Source organism: Mustelus asterias, chromosome 19 (genome assembly GCF_964213995.1).
Source record: "Mustelus asterias chromosome 19, sMusAst1.hap1.1, whole genome shotgun sequence".
In the NCBI taxonomy this organism is placed as follows: domain Eukaryota; kingdom Metazoa; phylum Chordata; class Chondrichthyes; order Carcharhiniformes; family Triakidae; genus Mustelus; species Mustelus asterias.
This window is the reverse complement of record NC_135819.1, coordinates 61,497,707-61,520,806: the sequence shown is the minus strand read 5'-3', so window position 1 is coordinate 61,520,806 and position 23,100 is coordinate 61,497,707. Positions and strand designations below refer to the sequence as shown.

At 43.4% G+C, this 23,100-nt stretch overlaps 1 protein-coding gene across 1 annotated transcript in view; it reads left to right on the top strand.

Moving 5' to 3' along the window:
- The first annotated feature begins 5,124 nt into the window (after nt 1-5,124).
- sbf1 (SET binding factor 1) overlaps nt 5,125-23,100 on the top strand; it is a 131,829-nt gene continuing 113,853 nt past the window's right edge. The window contains exons 1-2 of the mRNA XM_078234621.1: nt 5,125-5,228; nt 18,426-18,570. Coding sequence (XP_078090747.1) covers nt 5,125-5,228; nt 18,426-18,570 — 249 coding nt within the window. The remainder of the gene's footprint in view (nt 5,229-18,425; nt 18,571-23,100) is intronic.

The window sequence follows — 23,100 nt, the reverse complement described above, 5'->3', positions numbered from 1 at the left end:
GTAGACTGCCTTAGGGGTTTCCAAAAAAAAATTAACTGATTTCTAATTTCCATCATCCCATTTCTCTTCACCCTCAGAAAATTTCATTTATGAAGATTTCTAATCTGCTTTCGGCCTCAACCTCAAGCTTTTTTCTCAAATTTTCCATGTTGCCTATGTTTTCTGGTTTATTTAGTACAAAATATTCTTATCATCCCCAGTGGAACAGATTTTGGCGCTATAGTGGCACAGTGGTTGTCGCTGCTGCCTCACAGTGCCTTGGACCGGGGTTCAATTCTGCCCTTGGATCGTGACCCGAAGTCAGAATTGAACCCGGGCCGCTGTCTATGTGGAGTTTGCACATTCTCCCAGTGTCTGTGTGGGCTTTCTCTGGGTGCTCCGCTTTCCTCCCACAGTCCAAAGATGTGCAGGTTAGGTGAATTGGCCATGCTAAATTGTCCCTTAGTGTCAGGGGGTTTAGCAGGGTAAATACGTGAAGTTATGGGGATAGGCCCCTGGGTGGGAATGTTGCCAGTGCAGGCTTGATGGAAGCACTGCACTTTAGGGATTCTATGATTCTATGAATTCTGTCAATCACTGGGTCATCCTGTCAATTGCCAGGGACAGCCTATCAGTCACCAGGGACACCCTCTTGGTCACCAGCGCCAGCCTGTCAATCACCAGGAATATTAGGTGTTCCTTCTTGCCTTTATAGGACGGGGTATAGAGTATAAAAGCTGGAGTCTGATGATGCAGCTGTATAGAACGCTGGTTAGGCCACATTTGGAGCACTGCGTCCAGTTCTGGTCGCCGCACTACCAGAAGGACGTGGAGGCGTTAGAGAGAGTGCAGAGAACGTTTACCAGGATGTTGCCTGGTATGGAGGGTCTTAGCTATGAGGAGAGATTGGGTAAACTGGGGTTGTTCTTCCTGGAAAGACGGAGAATGAGGGGAGATCTAATAGAGGTGTACAAGATTATGAAGGGGATAGATAGGGTGAACAGTGGGAAGCTTTTTCCCAGGTCGGAGGTGACGATCACGAGGGGTCACGGGCTCAAGGTGAGAGGGGCGAAGTATAACTCAGATATCAGAGGGATGTTTTTTACACAGAGGGTGGTGGGGGCCTGGAATGCGCTGCCAAGTAGGGTGGTGGAGGCAGGCACGCTGACATCGTTTAAGACTTACCTGGATAGTCACATGAGCAGCCTGGGAATGGAGGGATACAAATGATTGGTCTAGTTGGACCAAGGAGCGGCACAGGCTTGGAGGGCCGAAGGGCCTGTTTCCTGTGCTGTACTGTTCTTTGTTCTACACTATAGAGATTCTATAACAGAGAAGGTTATAAACCAGTTTAGTTTTGCCCAGATTATTGATTCCCAGAATTTCTCTATCACCAAGGAAAGGCAAGCTGCTCTTTAATTGCTGGGGTTTAGCCCTTTTCCCTCTCTTGAACAGGAGTATTGATTTGCAATCCTCTACCACAACCCACGTACCCAAGGAGATTGTAATAATTTGGCCAGGGCCTCTGTGATTTTCACCTTTACATCCCTCAGAAAACTAGAATGGATCCCATCTGGACCTGGATGTCTCTTCCACTTTGAGGATTTCCATTCTTTTAAGTAATGTACGTTTTTTAAAATCTTAATATTATCATAATATCACTTCTTTCTTCTCCTTCATGACTATATCTTCTTATCTGACAAAGAGAGGTACAAGTTACTCATTTAGTATCATAGCCACTGTCTCCACAAAAAGATCCTTTTGGTCCCCACCATTCCTTTGACTATCCTTTTACCATTAATATGTTGATAACATACTTTCACATTCCCTTTATGTTAACCACTATTCATTCCCATACTTTCTCTTTGCCCTTCTCACTCTATTTTGAGGTCTCCTCCATCGTTTGTGCAGAAAATCCCACCCAAAGGATATGGAAATTGAACAGGAAAGTGCAGCTGAGGTGGAAGGTTATCTGTGATCTTACTGAATAGCAGGCTGAAGCATTGGTACGTCCTATTCTTGCTTCTATTTCTTATGCTCTTATTACTGGTCCCCAAATGCTCCCACTTAACATTCCAGAACCAGATCCTGCATAGCTTCCTTCCTTGTAGGGCTATAGAAACACACAAATTAAGAAAATTTTCTTGTGCGCATTTCAAGAATTCTTCCCTCACTTTGTTGTTGTCACTATTTACTATATTATTTACTATATATTAGGGCAAAGTGAAATAAACCTTCTACTGCATTCCAATCTGGATGTTGCAGCTTAACATCACAGTCAAATATCATGTTTCTTGGTGATTTCAAAGCTCAGGTGGGGACAAGCACAACCTTTGGCTGAACACCATTGGAAAACATGGAGTTCAAAAGCCCACTTTCAATAGCATGTGCCTCCTTATCGTAAACATGATCCTATGGTCACTAATACCCTTTTCTGTCAAAAAAAGTTTGAAGACATCCTGGCAACTTCCAAGATTAAAGCACAGGCATATAATAAATTATGTGATAGTCAGGACTAGGAATTGAAAGTGATTTGTACATTACATGTACTATGGTTAATGCTGATGATTACTACAGTAAGAAATCTCACAACAGCAGGTTAAAGTCCAACAGGTTTATTTGGTAGCACAAGCTTTTGGAGTGTCACACCTTCTTCACCTGAAGAAGGAGTGACACTCCGAAAGCTTGTGCTACCAAATAAATTGTTCGGCGCAACTTGTGGGCCGAAGGGCCTGTTTGTGCTGTAGCTTTTCTATGTTCTATTCTCTATGTTCTAAGCCTGTTGGACTTTAACCTGGTGTTGTGAGACTTCTTACTGTGCTTACCCCAGTCCAACGCCGGCATCTCCACACCATGATGATTACTAGACAGACCACTGACAGATTTGCTCACTATTTGCAATTAAGGGGGCTCCCAAAATGAACTGACAGCTGTGACAGATATAGAGGAGTTTTGAGGATTCTGGTCTGTCAAACTACATCCAACTGAAGGAATGTCAAGCAAAAGTCAATCTAAAACTATAGGGAACACCATCAAGCAACATCCAAGATGATTGGCAAGCTTTGAAATGCATCATCATTCATATATGTCAAGAAATCATTGGACACAAGGCACCAAGACTGGTTTGGTGAGAACAATATGCAAACAAAATCATTGTTCGTAAATGGACAGCTTTCCAAACCCAACAACAGGATAGAATTTCCATAGAAAAGAAGCTTGGCCACCAGATAGACAATGTTAAATTCAAAGGATAACCCGAGATTTGAAGAACACATGGTGGACAAAGGCTGAGGAAATTCAATTCCTTGCTGACATGCATGACACCTTTTTCAAGGAATCAAAGAGATATATGTATCCTCAAAGCACAGATTATCACTGGCAAAATCCAAAGATGGTAAGACTCTCCTCAAAGATATACCTGGAAAGAGCTCTTTGTAGAACTACTCAACCAGACTCTATTGTGGGCCTGCACCTGCAGGAGAACCTCCCACAACATTCCCTCAGAACTGAGTTAGTCAGGGATCCAACACTGGACAAAGTGATATCTGCTGTCAACCAGATGAAAAACAGCAAAGCATCTGGTCTTGACATTATCTCTGTGAAGTGCTGGTAAATAGAGAAGACATTCTAATCTCATAGGATATATGCCCTGTTTGTGAAGCGCTGGCAAAATTAGGAAATTTCAAATGAGCTTCTCGATGCCATGATGATCACAATCTTTAAGAAAGTAGACTAGATGAACCAAAGCAACTATAAGGGCACAGCATTACTCCCAACTGTTGACAAAGTCCTAGCCAGGTTACTTCTCAATTTCCTCTATTCAATTGCAATGTCCCTGTGTGGCCTTCAACCCACTGAGGAACAATGATACCATAGGAACAGGAGTGGGCCAATCAGCCCATCAAGCCTGCTCCACCATTTGATATGATAATGGCTGAACAGGCACTTCAATGTCTTTTACACCCACTATCCCCAAAACCCTTCATGACATGCCAACTTCAGGAAAGGTTCAGTGAACAGAACATTCCACAGCTTGTAAGTGCAAAGAGATTATGCTAGAACTGTATACAACACTAGTTAGGTCACAGCCTAGACAGAGTACTGAGCATATTTCTGACCGTTGCATTGCATGAAGGATTGGTTCCAGATAGTACCGAGATTTGTCATAAAGAGGAATCGAGAATTAACTATGAGGAAAGATTGTATATCCTGAGGTTGTTTTGTTTGGAACAGACAAGGATCGTGGAATCTCTGTCGTGCAGAAGGAGGCTATTCAACCCTTCGAGTCTGCACTAACTCTTTGATGGAGCATCCTACCTAGGCCCTATCCCCATAACCCCATGTATTTGCCTCCCAATCCCCCTCACCTTAACATCTTGGGAAACTAAAGGTCAATTTAACATGGCCAATCCACCTAAATAGCACATCTTTGGATTGTGGGAGGAAATGGGAGAACTTGGAGGAAACACAGGGAGAACGATAGCCTTGTGGTATTATCGCCAGACTATTAATCCAGAAAGTTTTGGGGACCTGGGTTTGAATCCCCCCATGGCAGATGGTGGAATTTGAATTCAATAAAAAATATCTGGAATTAAGAATCTAATGATGACCATAAAACCATTGTTGATTGTTGGAAAAACCCATCTGGTTCACTAATGTCCTTTAGGGAAGAAAATTTGCCGTCTTTACCTGGTCTGGCGTACATGTGACTTCAAGGGCAACTAGGGGTGGGCAATAAATGCTGGCCAGCCAACGACATCCATGTCCCACGAATGAATTAAAAAAAGTGCAAACTCCACAAAGACAGTGACCCAAGGCTGGAATTGAACCCTGAGGGGAGAATTCTTTTGGGGGTAGTATGAAATTATGAGGGGGTTAGATGGAGTCCACAGGAAGGGCCTATCTCCTTAGCAGAGGGATTGACAACCAGACCACACAAATTTAAAGTTGGAAAGTGAGATTAAATTGGATAGAAATGGTGGGTCAGCACATAAACGATAGGCCGAATGCCCTTGTCGGCCTGGGCTGGGTGAGGCGGTTGCCATGGAGACGTTAGGCATAACTATTATGGGCTGTGCGGCCCCTCCCCCTCCTCTCCCGGCGCAGGGCGCGCAGGCGCGGTGAGGGCGGGATGGCGGCGGGACGATGCTGACGGTTGGGATCACAGGCGCCGCCGAGCAGCAGCGACACGGCCATGGCCAGGCTGGCCGACTACTTCGTGCTTATAGGCTACGACCACGACAAGCGCGGTAAGTGCGGCCTGGGCCCAGGATGAGGGGGTGACCGCCCTCGGCGACCGATCGTCAGCTGAGCTCCCTACCCCCCGGCCGGCTCTACACCGGGGAGTGAGCGGAGGCCCAGAGAGGCTGGAGGAGCAGACAGACTGTAGGGGGTGGGGGAGGAGCAAGAGACTGGAGGGGGAGCCAGGGGGTGGGGGTACGGGGGGTAGAGGGGGTGGGGGGTAGAGGGGGTGGGGGGTAGAGGGGGTGGGGGGTAGAGGGGGTGGGGGTACGGGGGGGTAGAGGGGGTGGGGGGTAGAGGGGGTGGGGGTACGGGGGGGTAGAGGGGGTGGGGGTACGGGGAGGTAGAGGGGGTGGGGGTACGGGGGGTAGAGGGGGTGGGGGTACGGGGGGTAGAGGGGGTGGGGGTACGGGGGGTAGAGGGGGTGGGGGTACGGGGGGTAGAGGGGGTGGGGGTACGGGGGGTAGAGGGGGTGGGGGTACGGGGGGTAGAGGGGGTGGGGGTAGAGGGGGTGGGGGTACGGGGGGTAGAGGGGGTGGGGGTAGAGGGGGTGGGGGTAGAGGGGGTGGGGGTACGGGGGGTAGAGGGGGTGGGGGTATGGGGGGTAGAGGGGGTGGGGATACCGGGGGTCGAGGGGGTGGGGGTACCGGGGGTAGAGGGGGTACGGGGGTAGAGGGTACAGGGGTTGGGGGGTAGAGGGGGTGGGGGGGGTAGAGGGGGTTGGGGGGGTGGGGGGGGTAGAGGGGGTGGGGGGGGTAGAGGGGGTGGGGGGGTAGAGGGGGTGGGGGGGGTAGAGGGGGTGGGGGGGGTAGAGGAGGGGGGGTAGAGGAGGGGGGGTAGAGGGGGTGGGGGTAGGGGGGTAGAGGGGGTGGGGGTAGGGGGGTAGAGGGGGTGGGGGTAGGGGGGTAGAGGGGGTGGGGGTAGAGGGGCTGGGGGTAGGGGGGTAGAGGGGGTGGGGGTAGAGGGGGTGGGGGTAGGGGGTAGAGGGGGTGGGGGTAGGGGGTAGAAGGGGTGGGGGTAGGGGGCTAGAGGGGGTGGGGTAGGGGGGTAGAAGGGGTGGGGGTAGAAGGTGGGTATGAGGGCGGGTTGGGGATAGGGGGTGGGGTGGAGTTGGGAGTAGAGGGTGTGGTGGGTGGGTATGGTGGGGGTGGGGGTAGAGGTGGGTGGGTGGTGGGATGTGGGGGTGGGTAGGGGATTAGGGGTGGGGTGTGGGGGTTGGTAGGGGTGGGGGGGCTGGAGGGGGTTGTGGTAGAGGGAGGAGCAAAAATGTTAGATCTGTGGAAGAGACACGGAGGGGTGTTAAGTGGAGAAGAATGAGTGATACTGGGAGGAGAGTGGGGAAGAGAGAGAAACAGATGGAGAGGGAAGGAAAGAGGCATGAGGTGAGTGAGCGGGAAATAGGGCGAAAAAGGAAGAGAGGGGGGCAAGAGAGAGGGATTGAGGGGAAAAAGGGTGAGTGACGCAATGAGAGGATGGCGAGAAGTGGAGCGAGATGGACACAGGATTGAGACATAGGAATGAGAGCAATTCAAATGAGAGTCTAGAATGATGGGAGGTAGGGAGGGAGACTAAGGCAGGCAGAGAGAAGTGGGAAGGCGAGTGATGGGATGGGAAAGGAAGGGACGGAGAATGGGAGAAAGGTGGATGGAGGGGAATGAGGAGTGATGGGATGGATTTGCGTAAGTAAGGAGGCAGATGGGGAGCATGAAATCCATGGATGTTGAATTTACGTGCAGTGAATTGGCTGAGTTGAGTTAGTGGAGTAAAAGAGTGAGTTTGACTGAGGGCTGGACTGTCAGTGTTGAGAGTGGAGACATTTAGGAGTACAAAGGAGAGAGTGGGATTCAATTTTGGTTTAAGTTGGGAAGGGAGGTAATGTCACAGATTTAATGGTCAGATCAGCCTGTTTGTGTGGTGTATCGTCATGTAAATTACTTCATTTACTGAGAGCGATTTGTATACATGAGCAAATTTGAAAATATGCAGGGCAAATAAATTGAAATGTGCTTTGCAGTTGTTAGAATATATTAACCTACATTGCCTTGATTATCCACCAGTATACCAATGGGGGTTCATCATAGTTGCTTATGAAAGGCTCAGACTGGATTTAATAAGTGGTAATCCTGGAGTGTACTGAGCTGATTATCTGTTGTATTAACGCTTGATTCTGGTGTGTGGCTGTAGTTTTGGTATGGTATCTATATTAGTGTCATTAACCTGGTGGGCATGAGAGGACATCTTCTTAACTGGCCCCTTGGGATCAGCGATGACTCGCTCCCATTCCAGTTTGATGGGTTCTAAGATTGCTAATAAGTCCATTATACGATCTGCAGACTCTACCACATGGTTTGTGTGCACCCTTGGATGCCTTGTTTTCACATCTGCACATTCCCGACAGTCTCTGTGTTTGGTATCTTCTTGAACTAGCCTGAACTAGGAAGTAGTTGATGCCACGACATTAAATATTCAAGGGGCTAGATATAGCACTTGGGGCGAGTGGATCAAAGGTTATGGGGAGAAAGCAGGATTAGGCTATTGAGTTGGACGATCAGCCATGGTCGTGATGAATGACTGACAGAGCAGGCTAGAAGAGCCAAATGGCCTCCTACTGTTCCTATCTTCTGTGTTTTATGTTTCTCAATTTTGGTGGGTCACAAACCAGAGTTGGTATGTTTGAGCTGTTCAGGAATAATCTGAGGATATGATGGTCTATATGCCTGTTGTCACGTTGCACATCCAGAAAGCATTTGATAAGGTTCAGTACACAAGGCCATTAGTAAAAATAAAAGCGTGTGAAATTGGACATTACCTTGTGATTCGGGTCAGTGGTTGGTAAGAAAGTTGGAGACAGCGGGGAAAGGGAACATTTGCTGATTAGTGCAATGTGACAACTGATATTCCCCAGAGGGCAGGAGATCGGAGGCGGGGGGGGGGGGGGGGGGGATGCACGTGTCTGTGAAAGGGTCCATTCCATAAATCACCTCTGGTTTTAAAAATAAATAAAAATACACTGATTTGTCAAAATGGGATCACGCTCTCTTGAGTCCTGACTTGGATCTACTAACTGTCTATGCAGTGACACCAGCACAGCTCACTGAGCAGGGAGTTAAGCAGCATGATCTCTGGCTTCTGTACCAAAGAGGCATTGCCTCCGTCTCACTCAACGCTGACCTCCAGCTAGGATTTCAACATGCCAGGTTGTCCTGGAATCATCATAAAACACCTGGACACTGCTAATTTCAATGTGGGGTTAGAGAAGGAAATCATACAGGTCTTTAAAAATAATTGTATTTTTTATTGTTTTCATCTTGCACTTTGTTTATTAGTTACAACAGAGTCTAACAGCTTGCACTTTGTTTATTAGTTACAACAGAGTCTAACAGCTTTACTAACAGAGTCAGCACTGGTTGTTGTGCCTGGAACAGTCTGAAGGAGTAGGGAGTTTTGAGGGAAGGAGCTGGATGGGAGGTCACGTATGTGGGGTTCAGGTGGCGGGAAAGAGGAAGTGGGATGAGCATTGGAGTGGTACTATGTTAGCAGCAGCAGTAATATGAGTCGCTGGGGCTCTGAGAGACTTTTTATATGAAATAAATACTTGTTACAGGCACCTGAAAATGAAAGAATCTGTGCCGCAGGGATCCTCTCGCCCCAAATTGCTCTTAGTGTTCAGATTAATGTTTCATGATGGCTCCGGGACGGTCCAGGCATCGGTACTGGGTCATTAGCTTTTCGCCACATTTATTAATGGAGCTGTATGTTTGTGTATAGATGGCACCAAGTTAGGAGGGACAGTGGATTATGTAGAGGGAAGCAGGAAGTTACAAAAGGACATTGACATATGTCTTGTGAGCTGGAAAAACTGACAGATGGAGTTCAGTGTGAGGAATCGTATGCTTCTCCACTTTGAGGTCAAGAATGACGAGGAATAGTTTAAATAGCAAGGGACTAGAAACTGGCAAAGTCAAGAGATGTGACAGGAACAAAAATTATACAGCTAATGAAATGTTGGCCTTTCAAAGGGACTTGTGTACAAAGACGAAGAAGCTATGCTTGAGTTTTACAGTCTTGTTCAGACCCCAACTGGGCTGTGTTCTGTTCTTGGCACTGGTCCGAAAGAAGGATATATTGGCCTTGGAGAGGGTGCAATGCAGATTCACTAGACTAATTCTAGAGCTTAAACCGCTAAAGAATTACAGGTTGCATAGATGAGGCTTGGATTCCCTTGTGTTTAGAAAGTTGAGGGGTGCTCGAATTGAGATGTTTAAGTTTAAAGTTTATTTAATAGTGTCACATGTAGGCTTACATTAACACCGCAATGAAGTTACTGTGAAGATCCCCTAATCGCCACACTCGGGCACCTATTTGGGTACACTGAAGGAGAATTTAGCATGGCCAATGCAACTAACTGGACGCCTTTTTTTTGTGGGAGGAAACTGGAGCACTTGAAGGAAATCCATGCAGACACGGAGAATGTGCAGACTCCGCACAGAGAGTGACCTGAGCTGGGAATTGAACCCTGGTCCCTGGCGCTCTGAGGCAGCAGTGCTCACCACTGTGCCCTGTAAAATGAGTCAACAGGGTACTAGAAGCGATTTCCTCTGGTAGGGGAATTCAGAACAATGGGACATATAGTCTTACGATTAGAGGTAAGTTACTCAGTGGTGAAATCAGGAAGCATTTCTTCACAGAGAGATAGTGAACATCTGTAACTCTCCCCTAAAACCCTGTGGATGCTGGGCTCAATTTAAATAAAAAATAGCAGGTCTGTAGATTGTTGTTGGGTAAGGATATCAAAAGTTATTGAGGATTTTTAAGGCTGAATTAGATTCTTGATTGACAAGTGAGTCAAAGGTTATAGGGTGTAAACAGGAAAATAGAATTGAGAGTACAATTGAGATTAGCCATGATTTTATCATATGGCAGAGCAGGCTTGGAGGGTCCAGATTTTATATGAGGTGTGAAGCAAAAATGAGTAAATGGAATTGAGATACAGATCGGCTATAATCCAATTGAATGGCCCCTGTGTTACATAAACAGTAATTGGATAAATACTTGGTTAATTTATTTTTGGTATGGAATATATTGTTCAGGATACAGATGGAATTTTCTTGCTCTTTAAAAGTGCAATGGCATCTTTTGCATCCACCTGATCAGGTTGCAGAGTCACAATTTACATGTCATTCTAAAGTTAACAGCTCTGACAGTGCAACAGTCCCTCAATTATGCACTAAAGCAGCAGCCTAGATTTTCTGCTGAAGCCCCTGGTGCGTGGCTTGAACCCATGACTTCTGACTCAAAGACAAGAGTGTCTGCACTGAACCAACTGATGCTTAGTAAAGAATGTGAATTTAGTGTAATGAATGTTTAAGCAGAAAAAGACCAAGTCAGTGTAGGGGCATTTCTGCCCACATGAGCAATTGCTGCAATTGTTTCCATCTGAAATTTGACCACTGCCCTCACTAGTTTGGTATGAACTGTAAATATGTCTGATTTGCATTGAGTTTTGGAATCCATGTCATAGATCATAAATTAGAAACAGGAGTGGTCTCAGTGTCAAGCCCTGTAATATTGCACTCTGTACTTCCACCACCACAGTCACAGCCCATCTACCCGACCCTTCAAGCACCACCTGCCCCACATGTGGAAAATCTGCAGATCATGCAGTGGACTTATCAACCATCTTGGAAACCCAACAAACTGGATTGGAAGCAAGTCACCCTTGATCCCAAGATATGAAAGAAGATATCTTTAAGGCCTGCTTTTTTATATCCTATTCCCAATGCTTAACCCAAAACCCCACATTGTTGAATTTAACTAATAGCCAAATACCTTCCAGAAGTTTGAGTACATCACATTGCATGGCCTTTTGTGAGGTGGTTGTTCAAAGAAAGAAAGAACTTTCACTGTATTTATACAGTGTGTTTTGCAACCTCAGAATATCCTGAAGAGCTATGCAGCCAGTGAAGTCCTTTGAAGCAAAGTCACTGTTGTGATGTAGGGAATACTACAATATCAGGCTGGACTTTCTTTTCCTGAATTCATGTTGACTGCACCTTATTAGGTTATTGTTGCACGGATTTGCTTCAGATGATCAGTTCCATTATCTTTCATGAAATGGAAAGAAAACTATTTGGTCTGTAGTTGACTTTGTTTTATCCCATTTGACTGTTTCCAATCTACTGCTTCTCCAGTGCTTAGTACCTCATATTTATCATGATGTGTCTCTCAGCACTTTGGGAGAAAACTATTTTTCCCTGGCATGATGTATCTAATTTCTATCATTATTTTTGCTTTGGTTATCTGTAGGCAAGCATATGCTAATATTGTTTTGTGAATTCTTGGAAATAATTACTCAGAATATTTACGAGTGTTTGTAGAATCTTACAGTGCAGAAACAGGCCATTTGTTCCGTTGTGCTTGTGCCAGCTGTTGGAAAGAAATTATCCAAACATTCCCACTCCTTTGCTTTCTCTATAATCTTGCCTTTTTTAACTCTTTTTAAGTATTTCCAGTTCCCCTTTGCACATTACTGTTGAATTTGTTTTCATTGTCGTTCACCTTCAAGTTAGTTTGCACAGTTTGAAGTTTTCTTCTCTTTGTTCACTTGTGAACAAATAGTTGTACTACTAAAAGAGAGTTGTGCATGGTGTTCAGTCTTTGCGCTGTATTTTCTAGTTTCCTTGATGCCCCTCAGAAATCCTTTGAATGTGCTTCTATGTTTTATTGAACTCATCCCAATGAACTCCTTGTATGATCTATAGAGAGCACATTTTTCCATTTTATTTGTTTATCATTTCGGGGCACATTTGTTTAGTTAACTTGTACACTGTATGTTCAGCTTTATTCTTTTAATGGATTCTGATGGTTCAAGTAGATGTCAGAGATCCGTGGCACTATTTCAAAAGCAGAGACTTTCTGATATCCTTCAACTAACACTGCTAAAATCCCATTAAGGGCTATTCATCTTATTTGTTCTTTGTGGAACGTTGTGCATTTTGGCTTCTGTGTTCTCCTAGGAACACAAGTGACTCTACATGAATATAATTCTTTGGGCGTGATGCCCTTCGGAATGTTTAAGGTGTGTATTGATGTAAGTCCTCTTTAAACATTTAACTCCAGATTTAAATTGAGTTAATGCCTGCAGTGGAAAAATCACAGATAAATATGACAAATGATTTGCTGGGTGGTTAAAATTGAAGTAGTCTTTGTTGGTGTGAAGTGATTTTTAAAACCTAAACTGTTGGTGTTTCTCATGGCTCATAAATGATTGAATGTTTAAATTAATAGAGACATGAAAAATACCTACAATAGAAATGCCTAATCAAATGCTATTCACACTGGTTAAAGGAGTAAATGCTAGCTCAGAGCTCACAGTGAAATTGCTGCAGCCTTGGGGGGTGGGGGGGGGGGTGCATATAAATGGACTTTAAATCAATCCAAGTTCTTGTGTATAGCATACACTTCCTGTAAACGTCGCACTTCTGATGATCGTCTGACTCATGGAACATCTACTAGCTAAAAGTAAAAATGTTTGATCTATCATCTAACCCCTGTCTTCACAATTGAAGCAGACATAATAGGAAAAAAAGGTGATTAAATTTAATAGTCAGTGCTATTCACTGATGGTATTTGAATAATAATAAATTCCCTATAGTGTTGCTTACAATCAGTTGATTTTTTTTGTATAATAAGATGATTACAGAGTTTGGAGAGAGGCTTCTGAAATCTATTCCACAGAGTTAGATGCCTGTATACACACACTAGTAAAAGCTAGTGGAAAGGTACAGAAAAATAATTTAAAAAGCTAAGAATATTGGCCTTTATCTCAAAGGGGTCAAAGTTATGTTAGTTAGCTCTGGTTGAACCCCATCTGCAACTATGTTCAATTCTGATCACTGCATTTCAGGAAGGATATACTGGGGAGGATGCAGTGCAGATTCACCAGAATGATGCTGAAGCTAAGAGAAATTATGACAGTGGGTTACCTGAACTGCATTTGTGCTCATTTGAGTGCAGAAGATTAAGGGGTGATCAAACTAAGGTATTTAAGAAGATTAAAGGAATTAAAAAGGTGAATTGAACAAAACTATTTCCTCAGATGGGTGGCAAAATCCAGAAGAATGGGATATAACATTAAAATTAGAGCTTGGCTATTCAGGACTGGCTTCACTTAAGATGGGGAGATGGTGGTGTAGCAGTAATGTCACTGGATTAGTAATCCATGGGGTCAGGGCTAAGGTTCTGGAGACGAATTCAAATTCCATCATTGCAGCTGCTGAAATTTGAATTTAGCTAAAGAATCTGGATTATAAAGTTAATGATGACTATGACATAACTATCATTGATAGTTCACTAATGTCCTTTGGCAAAGGAAATCTGCCATTGTTGTCTGGTCTGGTGTACATGTGACTCCAGATCCACAGCAATGTGGTTGACTCTCAACTGTCTTCTGAAATAGCAAACCAAGCCACTCAGTTTAAGGGAAATTAAGGATGGACAAAAAACCTCTGCATTGTCAGTGAGGCCCACGAAAGAAATGCTGCAATACTTAATTCGCAGAACAGGAATTCTGCTGTTTCAAGCAGGTTGTGCCTGATGTTTCGTGTGACGAATAAGTGGAGTTGAACTCATTAGTGGCACTGATTGGCCAAACAAGTATTGTCCGAGGAAGCATCGTGGATAAGCCTGAATTTCATCATGCTGTGCCTTTTTCAGAGTTTGATTAAATCTGTGGGAAATTACTGAATACAAACCTGAGTGACACAAGCATACGTGCACTGGCCTCATATTGACCATGGCTCGATCAGGAATTTTAGTTTGCATTAAAGGCCAGTTTGGTTCAATCTTATTTAATTGAAGATTTTGAGGGTGTTTGAATCATAGAATTCTGTGTCTGTGCTAAAGCAATCCAAAATTAATTCAACGTCCTCTCGGTAGCCCTGTATGTGTTTCTCCAAATTTTTCTTCAATTTTCCTTTCCCTTAACAGTTTCTTCCTTAACCTCCTTGTTGAAAGTCATGCCATGCTCAAATAGTCCTCTCTGAAGAGATTTCTCCTAATCCTTCTCATTTCGTTGGTGACTGTTAACTTGACCTCTTGCTAGTGTGTTTAATCAGAGAAAATTGTCCTTTCATTTGACTTTATCAGCTGTGAATCACTTTGTGACATGCACTGGTTATAAAAAGCACTATTTAAGCACTATAAAGAAAATATATTTTCTTTCCTGTTCTCTATCAAAGCACTTCATAATTTTCAAAACTTTTAATTCTCCTCTTAACCTGCTTTGCTTCAGTGGTAATAGTTCCAGTAACTGATGTCTCATCAAAAATGATAGTTTCCATCGTCAGTATTTGTTCTTGGGATGAAGGCAGCTTTAACAATACATTATTTATTGGTAACTTCAGTTGGGGGGGGGCGGGGGGTGGGGGGGTGGTAGTAGTACTAAGAATCAATATTTGTCGTTGGGTTAGAATCATGTGAAGGTCAGGACAGGCAAGGGCAGCAGGTTATTTTCCTAACAATATGGCAGCTTTCGTGTTAATTTTGGATAATTGCCAAATGTTTAAAATTCACTTTTACATAACCACTAGGCTACTGGAAGGGATTGTCCACTCTTTGGCTTTAATTTTTTATTTTACATGAATTGTGATCTCGAGTGCACTGCCTGTGAAAGAAAGGGTGGTGAAAGCAGGTTCAGTTGTAACTATTGAAAGGAATTAGATATACGCCGGAACAAAAATGTTAAGAGCCATGGGCTAAAAGCAGGGTGTGGGATATTTAGATAGCTCTTTTAAAGAGCCAGCATAGGCAAGGCAGGCTCTAAGGCTTTTTTTGTGTTGTAAGATTCTGTGACCTCATTCTGTAATTTCTGAACTGCCTCTAGTTTCACTGCCCCTCCTAGTTTGGCGTCACTTGTTTGCATTGGGTTGCTGAGCCCAAGTCATTGACATAAATTAGAGACAGTTGTGATCCAAATATTGATTTCGCTGCCTACATTGTACTTGTCCTGACTGAATTTCCTCTAAAAAGTATCTGTTATTTAACTGTCAGACAATTTATAATGCATTCTTAAGGTTCAGAAACTTGGAGTTTTTGAAACCTAGGGACAATATTTTCTGACACTAAACTCTATAGAACCATAGAATCCCTACGATGCAGAAGGAGGCCATTAGGCCCATTGAGCTACACTGACAATTCCACCCAGGCCCCCTTTCTGTAACCCCACTTATTTACCCTGCTAATCCCCCTGATACTAATGGAAAATTTAACATGGCCAATTAACTAAATCCAGATATCTTTGGACTGTGGGAGGAAACCGCAGCTCCTGGAGGGAACCCATGTCGACATGGGGAGAACTCCACACAGACAGTGACCCGAGACTGAAATTGAACCTGGGCCCCTGATGCTGTGAGGCAGCAGCGCTAACCACTTATGTGCCAGCATGCAGCCCCCTACTCCCTAAAGTTCTGACTCCTTGCTTGGTCCCTGTTCCACAAAGCCCATTCACTGCTATCCCCACCTTGACATGCCTCACTCAAATGACTTTTGCGCGAGAGTCAAGGTGGTCAGTACCTGTGGACTGTTTGAATTCAATCCTGCCTTGCACAGCATCTCCACAGAGTTTTTAGCGTGGGGTTAGATTATGGCAACATGGCTGGTGTTCTTTTCTCTAGCCCAGGAGCTTCAGGCAAGTTGTAGTGTTCTTATTTATAGCCCTTATTGAGATCAGTGAACTCAACACAGATTGATGGTCAAACTTGAGAGCTCTGTCTTGTGTAGCTTTCCAACTTTGGATTTGCCTGCTGAACTGTCAAAGAAGTCAGAGGTGTGTTCAGTCTATTGTACCATAGATTCTATTCTTGATTTTCTTCAGAATTTGTCTATTTACCCTCAGGCTGTAGCTGTGTGCACAGCAATTGAGGGATGGGAACTGTTTAAATAAAAATTAAATGCAGATCATGTAAAACATTAAATTTTATATTCCATCATTCTGACTGTTAGTATTGTCCCTGAGCAACTTCCAATTTGTAATTTGTGTTAGGTTGTGAACATTAACACTCTATTTCTTCTGAGTTGATTTAGTTGCTTTATGATGAAACCGCCTATTAATTTAATTGCAATACAACATTTCCAGGACTGGCTGTGTAGAGGGTAAAGGACATTGTTAGTTTATGTCAAGTAACTCTGAGCGGTTCACACATCCTAAACAGGAAGGCATTAGTAGTTGGCTGTTTTTTTTGTAAAAGTCACCAAACTGTTAAATATGATAGTTTTTGGAGGGAAACCTGTATATATGGTTGTATGTTTATTTGACATCTCAATTTTGGGATATCAATTTGAAGGTTGGAATAATGCTGCTTGCCAGACAATAGTGAGAAATACTGAGGATTTAGGTTTACTGAAATTTAACTAAAAAGTGGCTTCTGAAATACGTAGCAATCTCTGAGCTATGATACTGCATAAGTGACCCATAGGTTGAGTTTGAATGCCACCATGGCAAGTTATGAAATTTAAATCAGGAAATCTGGTAATTTGTGCCCTGACACCAGAGAAGTAATTATGAAAACTGTCAGTCTTAAAAACCAAACTTTTTCATTAATGACCTTCAGGGAAGGATCTGGCTCCCCGACCTGGTCTGCCCTACATACGACTGTGGACCCACATAGTTTATTCTTGGTGACCTCTGAAATTGTCTATACCCAGCATTCTTAGAAAGGCAATCATTATAAAGTTCAATTAGTAAAATGGTGACAACTTGGATTTGGTATCAAAATAATAGTAATTCACAGTCCAGTTGTCCATGTAAAGCACTTCTTGCCAATCTCCTTGGTGACCTCCTTGGACTGGTGCCCAAGTTTGTAGAGCTGTTCCACAGACTAGTCAAGCAAGAGCCTGACATAATAATACTGACAGAATCATATCTATCAGCCAGTAAATCATACTTCAAATTCTGTACGTTGTATCCCACTGATGTAGGCTCATGTAACATGGGAGCACAGTAATGTAGAGATAGGATGATGTTGCCCTGAGAATCCTCAATATTGACTCTGGAAGTAATGAAAACTCATGATGTCCTGGGATGCGTGGGTTAGAGGGATTAGCAGGGTAAATATGTGGGATTATGGGGATAGGGCCTTGGTGGGATTGTTGGTGGTGCCGACTCAATGGGCCGAATGGCCTCTTTCTGCACTGTAGGGTTTCTGATTCTACGTTTCTATGGCTTCATCTCAAGGTTAAAGGAACCACCTATGAATCATCACTGAATGTTCTCATAGAATGATAGTATTGTTACAGTGCAGAAGGAGGCTATTCGGCCATCGAGTCTGCAACGATAAACATTCCATCCAGCCCCTATCCCTGTAACCCAATGCATTAACCTGCTAGTCCGCATGACACTAACGGGTAATTTAACATGGGCAATCAACCTAACCTGCACATCTTTGGACTGTGGGAGGAAACTAGAGCACCCGGTGGAAGCCCACACAGACATAGAGAGAACGTACAAACTCCACACACACAGTGACCCAAGGCCAGAATTGAACCTGGATCCCTGATGCTGAGGCAGCAGTGCTAACCACTGTGCCACTCCTGAACTTATGAATCAGCACTCCTCCGTGTTGAACAGTACTTGAGGGAATATCCAGAACAAAGAATGACTTTAGTGCCAGTGTTGGCAGAGCCTTGAAGAATCTAGATGTGAGACTCAGTAGCGAAGGAAACAACATCTAGAAGTAACTTACTTGACCTCATTTTGTTTATCTACTTGTCAAAGATATACTCCCCCATGTTAGCATTGGTAGTTGTGACCACTACACAGTCTTATGGGGTTCCCATCAGTTAGTGGTGCCCTGCCACTTAGCAACCTCAAGGTACAAATCATCAGTGCCAGAATTGTATGTCAACACAATCTGTAACCCCATTGCTTACTTCAGCCAACCCCAGTTAACTGGAATGGTATGACTCATAGTTTGAAGGATCAACTGATATCAAATCTGGGAAGAGTTCCAGTGGAGCATTTTTGAATTAAACTTGGATGTTGCTGATCCACACTAATGGAAATGAGACTCTTGAGTGTCACAAATGTACAGCTTTTGAATAACTTTTTCTGTTCCAACGTATCTACTGACTGACTGTTTGTTGTGTAATTGCTGACTCAAATGCAGTGTTCAATTGTCTTATTCTTGAGCCTTTTCATCTTGTAATAGTTTCAATAGAACTTTAAATAAAAGTAATAAATCTCAGTTACAGATCAGAAATATAACAAACTTCCCAAACAGAAGCCATTGGAGAAATGGCAGAGTGGAAGTGCTGACTGGGATGGCCGGTGTCGCTCACTTTGAGGAAGATATGGTATATGTGTAATTGCACGTGTTGAGTGCAAATGGCACTCTGCTCGAGGTCTCTGTCTGAGGTCCCCCCAACTTCACGTTTAACATCATTGTAGTAAGGTATCTTTGTGAAGTGGAACCGAAATGGAAAAAGGGGGATATGAAATAAAATCTAGGATGTAGCATGCTTGTGTTTTGTGCAGTTTGTTCTTTGGGCTGAGTGGGTAGTTCTGTTTTCTCCCATGTCAGAACCCAGCCTGCACTCACTGTTGCTTAACTAAGCTTCATTTCTCAGACAATGTGGAAGTGATATTAGTTAGCTTGTAATGAACTGAGTTCTTTGCTGCATGCAGGTAGCAATCTGGTTTACTCTTACTAATTACTGTAGAATTATTTCTTTACTTATGTTTTTAGTGCACCTGCTGTTGTTCAATGAACCCTGCAGCTTTTATTACATTGAAAATAGCAACCTCACTCTACAAGACTCCCTCCGAGAGAAGGGATCATGGTTTGAAAGCATGTAAGGTACTAGTGACCCATGAGTTCCATAGTGAAATAGTTGAGAGCAGGAGTTACATGTCTTCCCTTCTGTGGGTTAATCTCAAGTTGAAATATGTTATTTTGAATTGAATTCCTTCAAAATTACCTCCAGTTCTGTGCTATTTAAAATAGCCTAGTTTAAATGCCTATAGCAAAATACAGTTTCCAATTAGATGTGTAACAAGTGCTATTGGTGTTGAGGTTAAAGGTACTTCCTAGCTGCAAAGGAACAGGTGTGGTCTGTTGAGCCTGCTTTGCTATTTTGTTACCTGTTTCATCTCATGGATAAATGGAAAGAGATGATTTCCAGAAATGCTACATGGTGTATTTTCACCTTAGTGAATGTGCTGATATCAGTAAGCCTTTTAAATATATTCGTGCAGCACAAATCCTTAATAGTTGGCCCTTCTAGTTACACAAGGGATTTTCTGTGGGTGTGTCTATATTGCTAATCTGTTGCCATGGTGCTCATTTGTCTTTCAATTTTTCTACATAATAAAACTGGGTGTAGCACAAATATAGAGCTATGTTGGAAGGATGTGGGTTAATACTGCAGAACTTACAAGGGATTATTTCAGGCATGTATCTTGGAGAGGGAATGTAAATTCTTTAGGGAGTACCTGGGAGAAGTCTGGGAAAATGGCAATACCACGAGGACATTTGAGGGAATGCTAGATTAGATGAGGATTGAAAGAACAACGTCTGTGTTTTGAAATGAAGCTGGAGTCCTTTCAGAGTTCTGCCTATGATAACAATATGTTAAGAGGTAGATTATCATATATGAGGCAAGTATTTGGAGGTAGGGGTGCCAAAGTGTTGAACCTAAAGCTATAATGGTGGGAGATCATTTGTTAAAGGAAAGGACCTGAAATGTGCAAGAGATACCATTCTTTTATTTTCTGAAATGGTGACTAATTAACTTGGGTTATGAAGGAAATGGCCATCATTGCTGTGGAGAATGCTGAGTGAGAGTTTGCAACACTGAAAGGAGTGAAACAGAACAGCATTAAAGTTTTTGTAACAGCATGGTGTGCTGGGGAATGGTGCAGTTTTAGAACCAAACAATCTCAGTTCACCAGCTCAAATGCCATAGACAGATGTAGAATAAATAATCAATTTCAGATTAGAAATTGCAACAGCCATTTTTGGCATGAGTGAGATTGTCAGCTAGTACTGAATTTAGGGACTTTTTTTTATTTGTTCATGGGACATGGACGTCGCTGGCTGGCCAGCATTTATTGCCCATCCCTACTTGCCCAAGGGCAGTTGAGAGTCAGCCACATTGCTGTGGCTCTGATAGCCTCAACCAGAATCTTGGGTTCATGTCACACGATCTGTAACCCCTACAACTTGCCTGGGCTTGCAAAATCTCACTAACTGTCCTGGCTGCAAACAATTCACACCTGTTTAACCTGTGCTTATCCTTCTCTCCACTCACATTGTCTGCACGTGTAAAGACTTGATTGCCTGTTAAGACTCGCATTCCAACCATTATCTTGTAATTGAGTTTGTGTCTATATGTGCTCTGTTTGTGAACTGAACTCTTCACTCACCTGATGAAGGGGCAATGCTCCGAAAGCTCTAGCTACCAAATAAACCTGTTGGACTTTAACCTGGTGTTGTGAGACTACTTATTGTGCCTATCCCAGTCCAACATTGGCAACTCCACTTCGTGGCTCTGGAGTCAGACGTAGGTCAGACCAGGTAAGGACAGCAGATTTCCTTCCCTAAAGGACCAGATGGGTTTTCCCGACAATTGACGACGGTTTTATGGTCATCAATAGATTCTTAACTCCAGATGTTTTTTATTGAATTCAAATTCCACCATCTGCCATGGCGGGCTTCGAACCTGAGTCCCCAGAACATTAGCTGAGTTTCTGGATTAATAGTCTAGCGATAATACCACTAGGCCATCGCCTCCCCTAGTTGTAGGCTTATTTGTAAGATCATGTTCATTAGCAATTGGATCGAGACTGCCCAAATTAATTTTAGATGGGAGATTCTTATAGCCAGCAAACAGATTTTCATAAATTATTCTGAGCTAGGTGAAATAGTCACTGCTTAACCACTGCATCCTGATTTTTGAGTTGATGTATTTCTGAAGGTCTAAGAGAAGTACCATGTATTACATGACCCGAAAGGAGACCATATGAAAAAGTTGACACTTCTGTATGGCGCTGAGAGCTGGAATCTGACCAGTGCAGAAGCAAATAGTTTTACCATATGCTGGACAAATATGATGATTGCTCCTAATTGAAAGACTGACTAACACTGAAATGAAAAGTAGCCTGGGTGCAGCAGCATTGTGTTACAGAGAAAATATTGAGATAGGAAGGTCGAGTGTAGATTGATTTTTTTGGAAAGTAATGAAATTGATTTTACTGGGGGGAAAAAATCATCTGGAAGTCACATCTGAGAATAAACTTCTGTAGCTATGTTGCTTGCAAATGATTTGTCAATGACTGAGGAGCAGTATGTAGATGCAGGGGGCCAAGGATAGTTCCTTGGGGACGCCAATGGTAATGGTGTCAGAGCAGGAAGGGAAACAATTTCAGATGATATTCTGACTACGGTGGAACAAGGCGAGAGCAGGCCTACTCAGTGGGATGACGGTGGAAGAGATTATGTGGTCAGTCATGCCAAAGCCTGCAGACAGATTGAGGGACGAGGGATAGCTTACCTTTGTCACAGTCACATAGGGTGTCATTGTGACTTTGTTAGGAGCTATTTTGGAGCTTTGGAAGATGTGATTAGAGTGATTTAAACATGGAATTTCAAGAAGAGTGACCAAAGATTTGGGAGGGGACAACACAAAGAACTTTGGAGAGGAATGGGAGTTGGGGTAGTAGTTTGTAAGGCAAGGTGTAAGTCAGAGAAGATGATTCCACATGTGGCCAGAACCAGAACAACCAGCCAAAAATATAACAGTCTCAAGAGGGAATCCAAGAGAAACCTCTTTATGCAGAGAGCAGTTAGAAGTTAGAACTCACCATTACATGGAGCAGTTGCGGTGACTTGCCAAGATGACATTCAAAGGAAAACTAGGTAATCGCAAAACTGAAAAAGGAAGAGAATGAGATGATGATGGGATTAGATGAAAAGGAGTGGAAGAAAACTTATGTGGAGCATAAACACCAGCATGGACTGGTTGTGTTGAGTGACCTATTCCAGTCCTGTAAACACTTTTGTACAAAATTACACTTTGTATCTTGGATTCCACCAGTCCTTTGGCCTTCTGAGATATTTGTTCTTCAATTTTGGGCTCTGCGCCTATTCAATTTTCTTTGTTCCAACATTAGGGGTCATGCCTTTAGCTGTTTGGGCCCTTAGATTTGGAATCCCCTCCCCCGCCAAAAGCTCTCCACCTCTCCTCACTGTCCCTCCTATAAAATGCTCCTTAAAATGTGCTTTTTAGGATAGATAATCAAATTGTCAAAATATTTCCTGAGGTGGTTTCACCTCATGTCATGTTTTGCTCAAAAGCTGTTCTGTGAAATGTCTGATGATGTTTTATTAAGTTAGCGAGGGTATCTTAATGCACGTTTTGTTAGGCATGTTGGCCAAACATGAACTCAGTGACCTTGGAAATATACCTAAAGTTGGGACAGGAGAGGACATCATTGCTCTTACTAAGGCAGTGTTCTGTTTTGGTCTCCATATTTAAGGCAGAACATTTTTGCATTCTGAGGTAGTACAGCAAAGTTTCACTAGATTGATCCCTGGAATGAGAGTGTTGCTCTATGATAAGAGGGTGTACAAATTGAGTGAGTTTAGAAGAATGAGAGGCGATCTCATTGAAACATACAAGATTCTGGAGGTAGACATTGAGGTTGTTTCTGCTGGCTGGAAATCTAAAACACTGGGCATAGTCTCAGGATAAGGACAAGGCGATGAGAAATTTCTCCTTGCAAAAGCTAACCGTTAGTCTTCGGAATTCTTTCCCCCAGAGCCTTGCGGATGCTCCATTGTTGAATATATTTAACGCTAGGATAGGTGGATTTTTGGTGCCTTG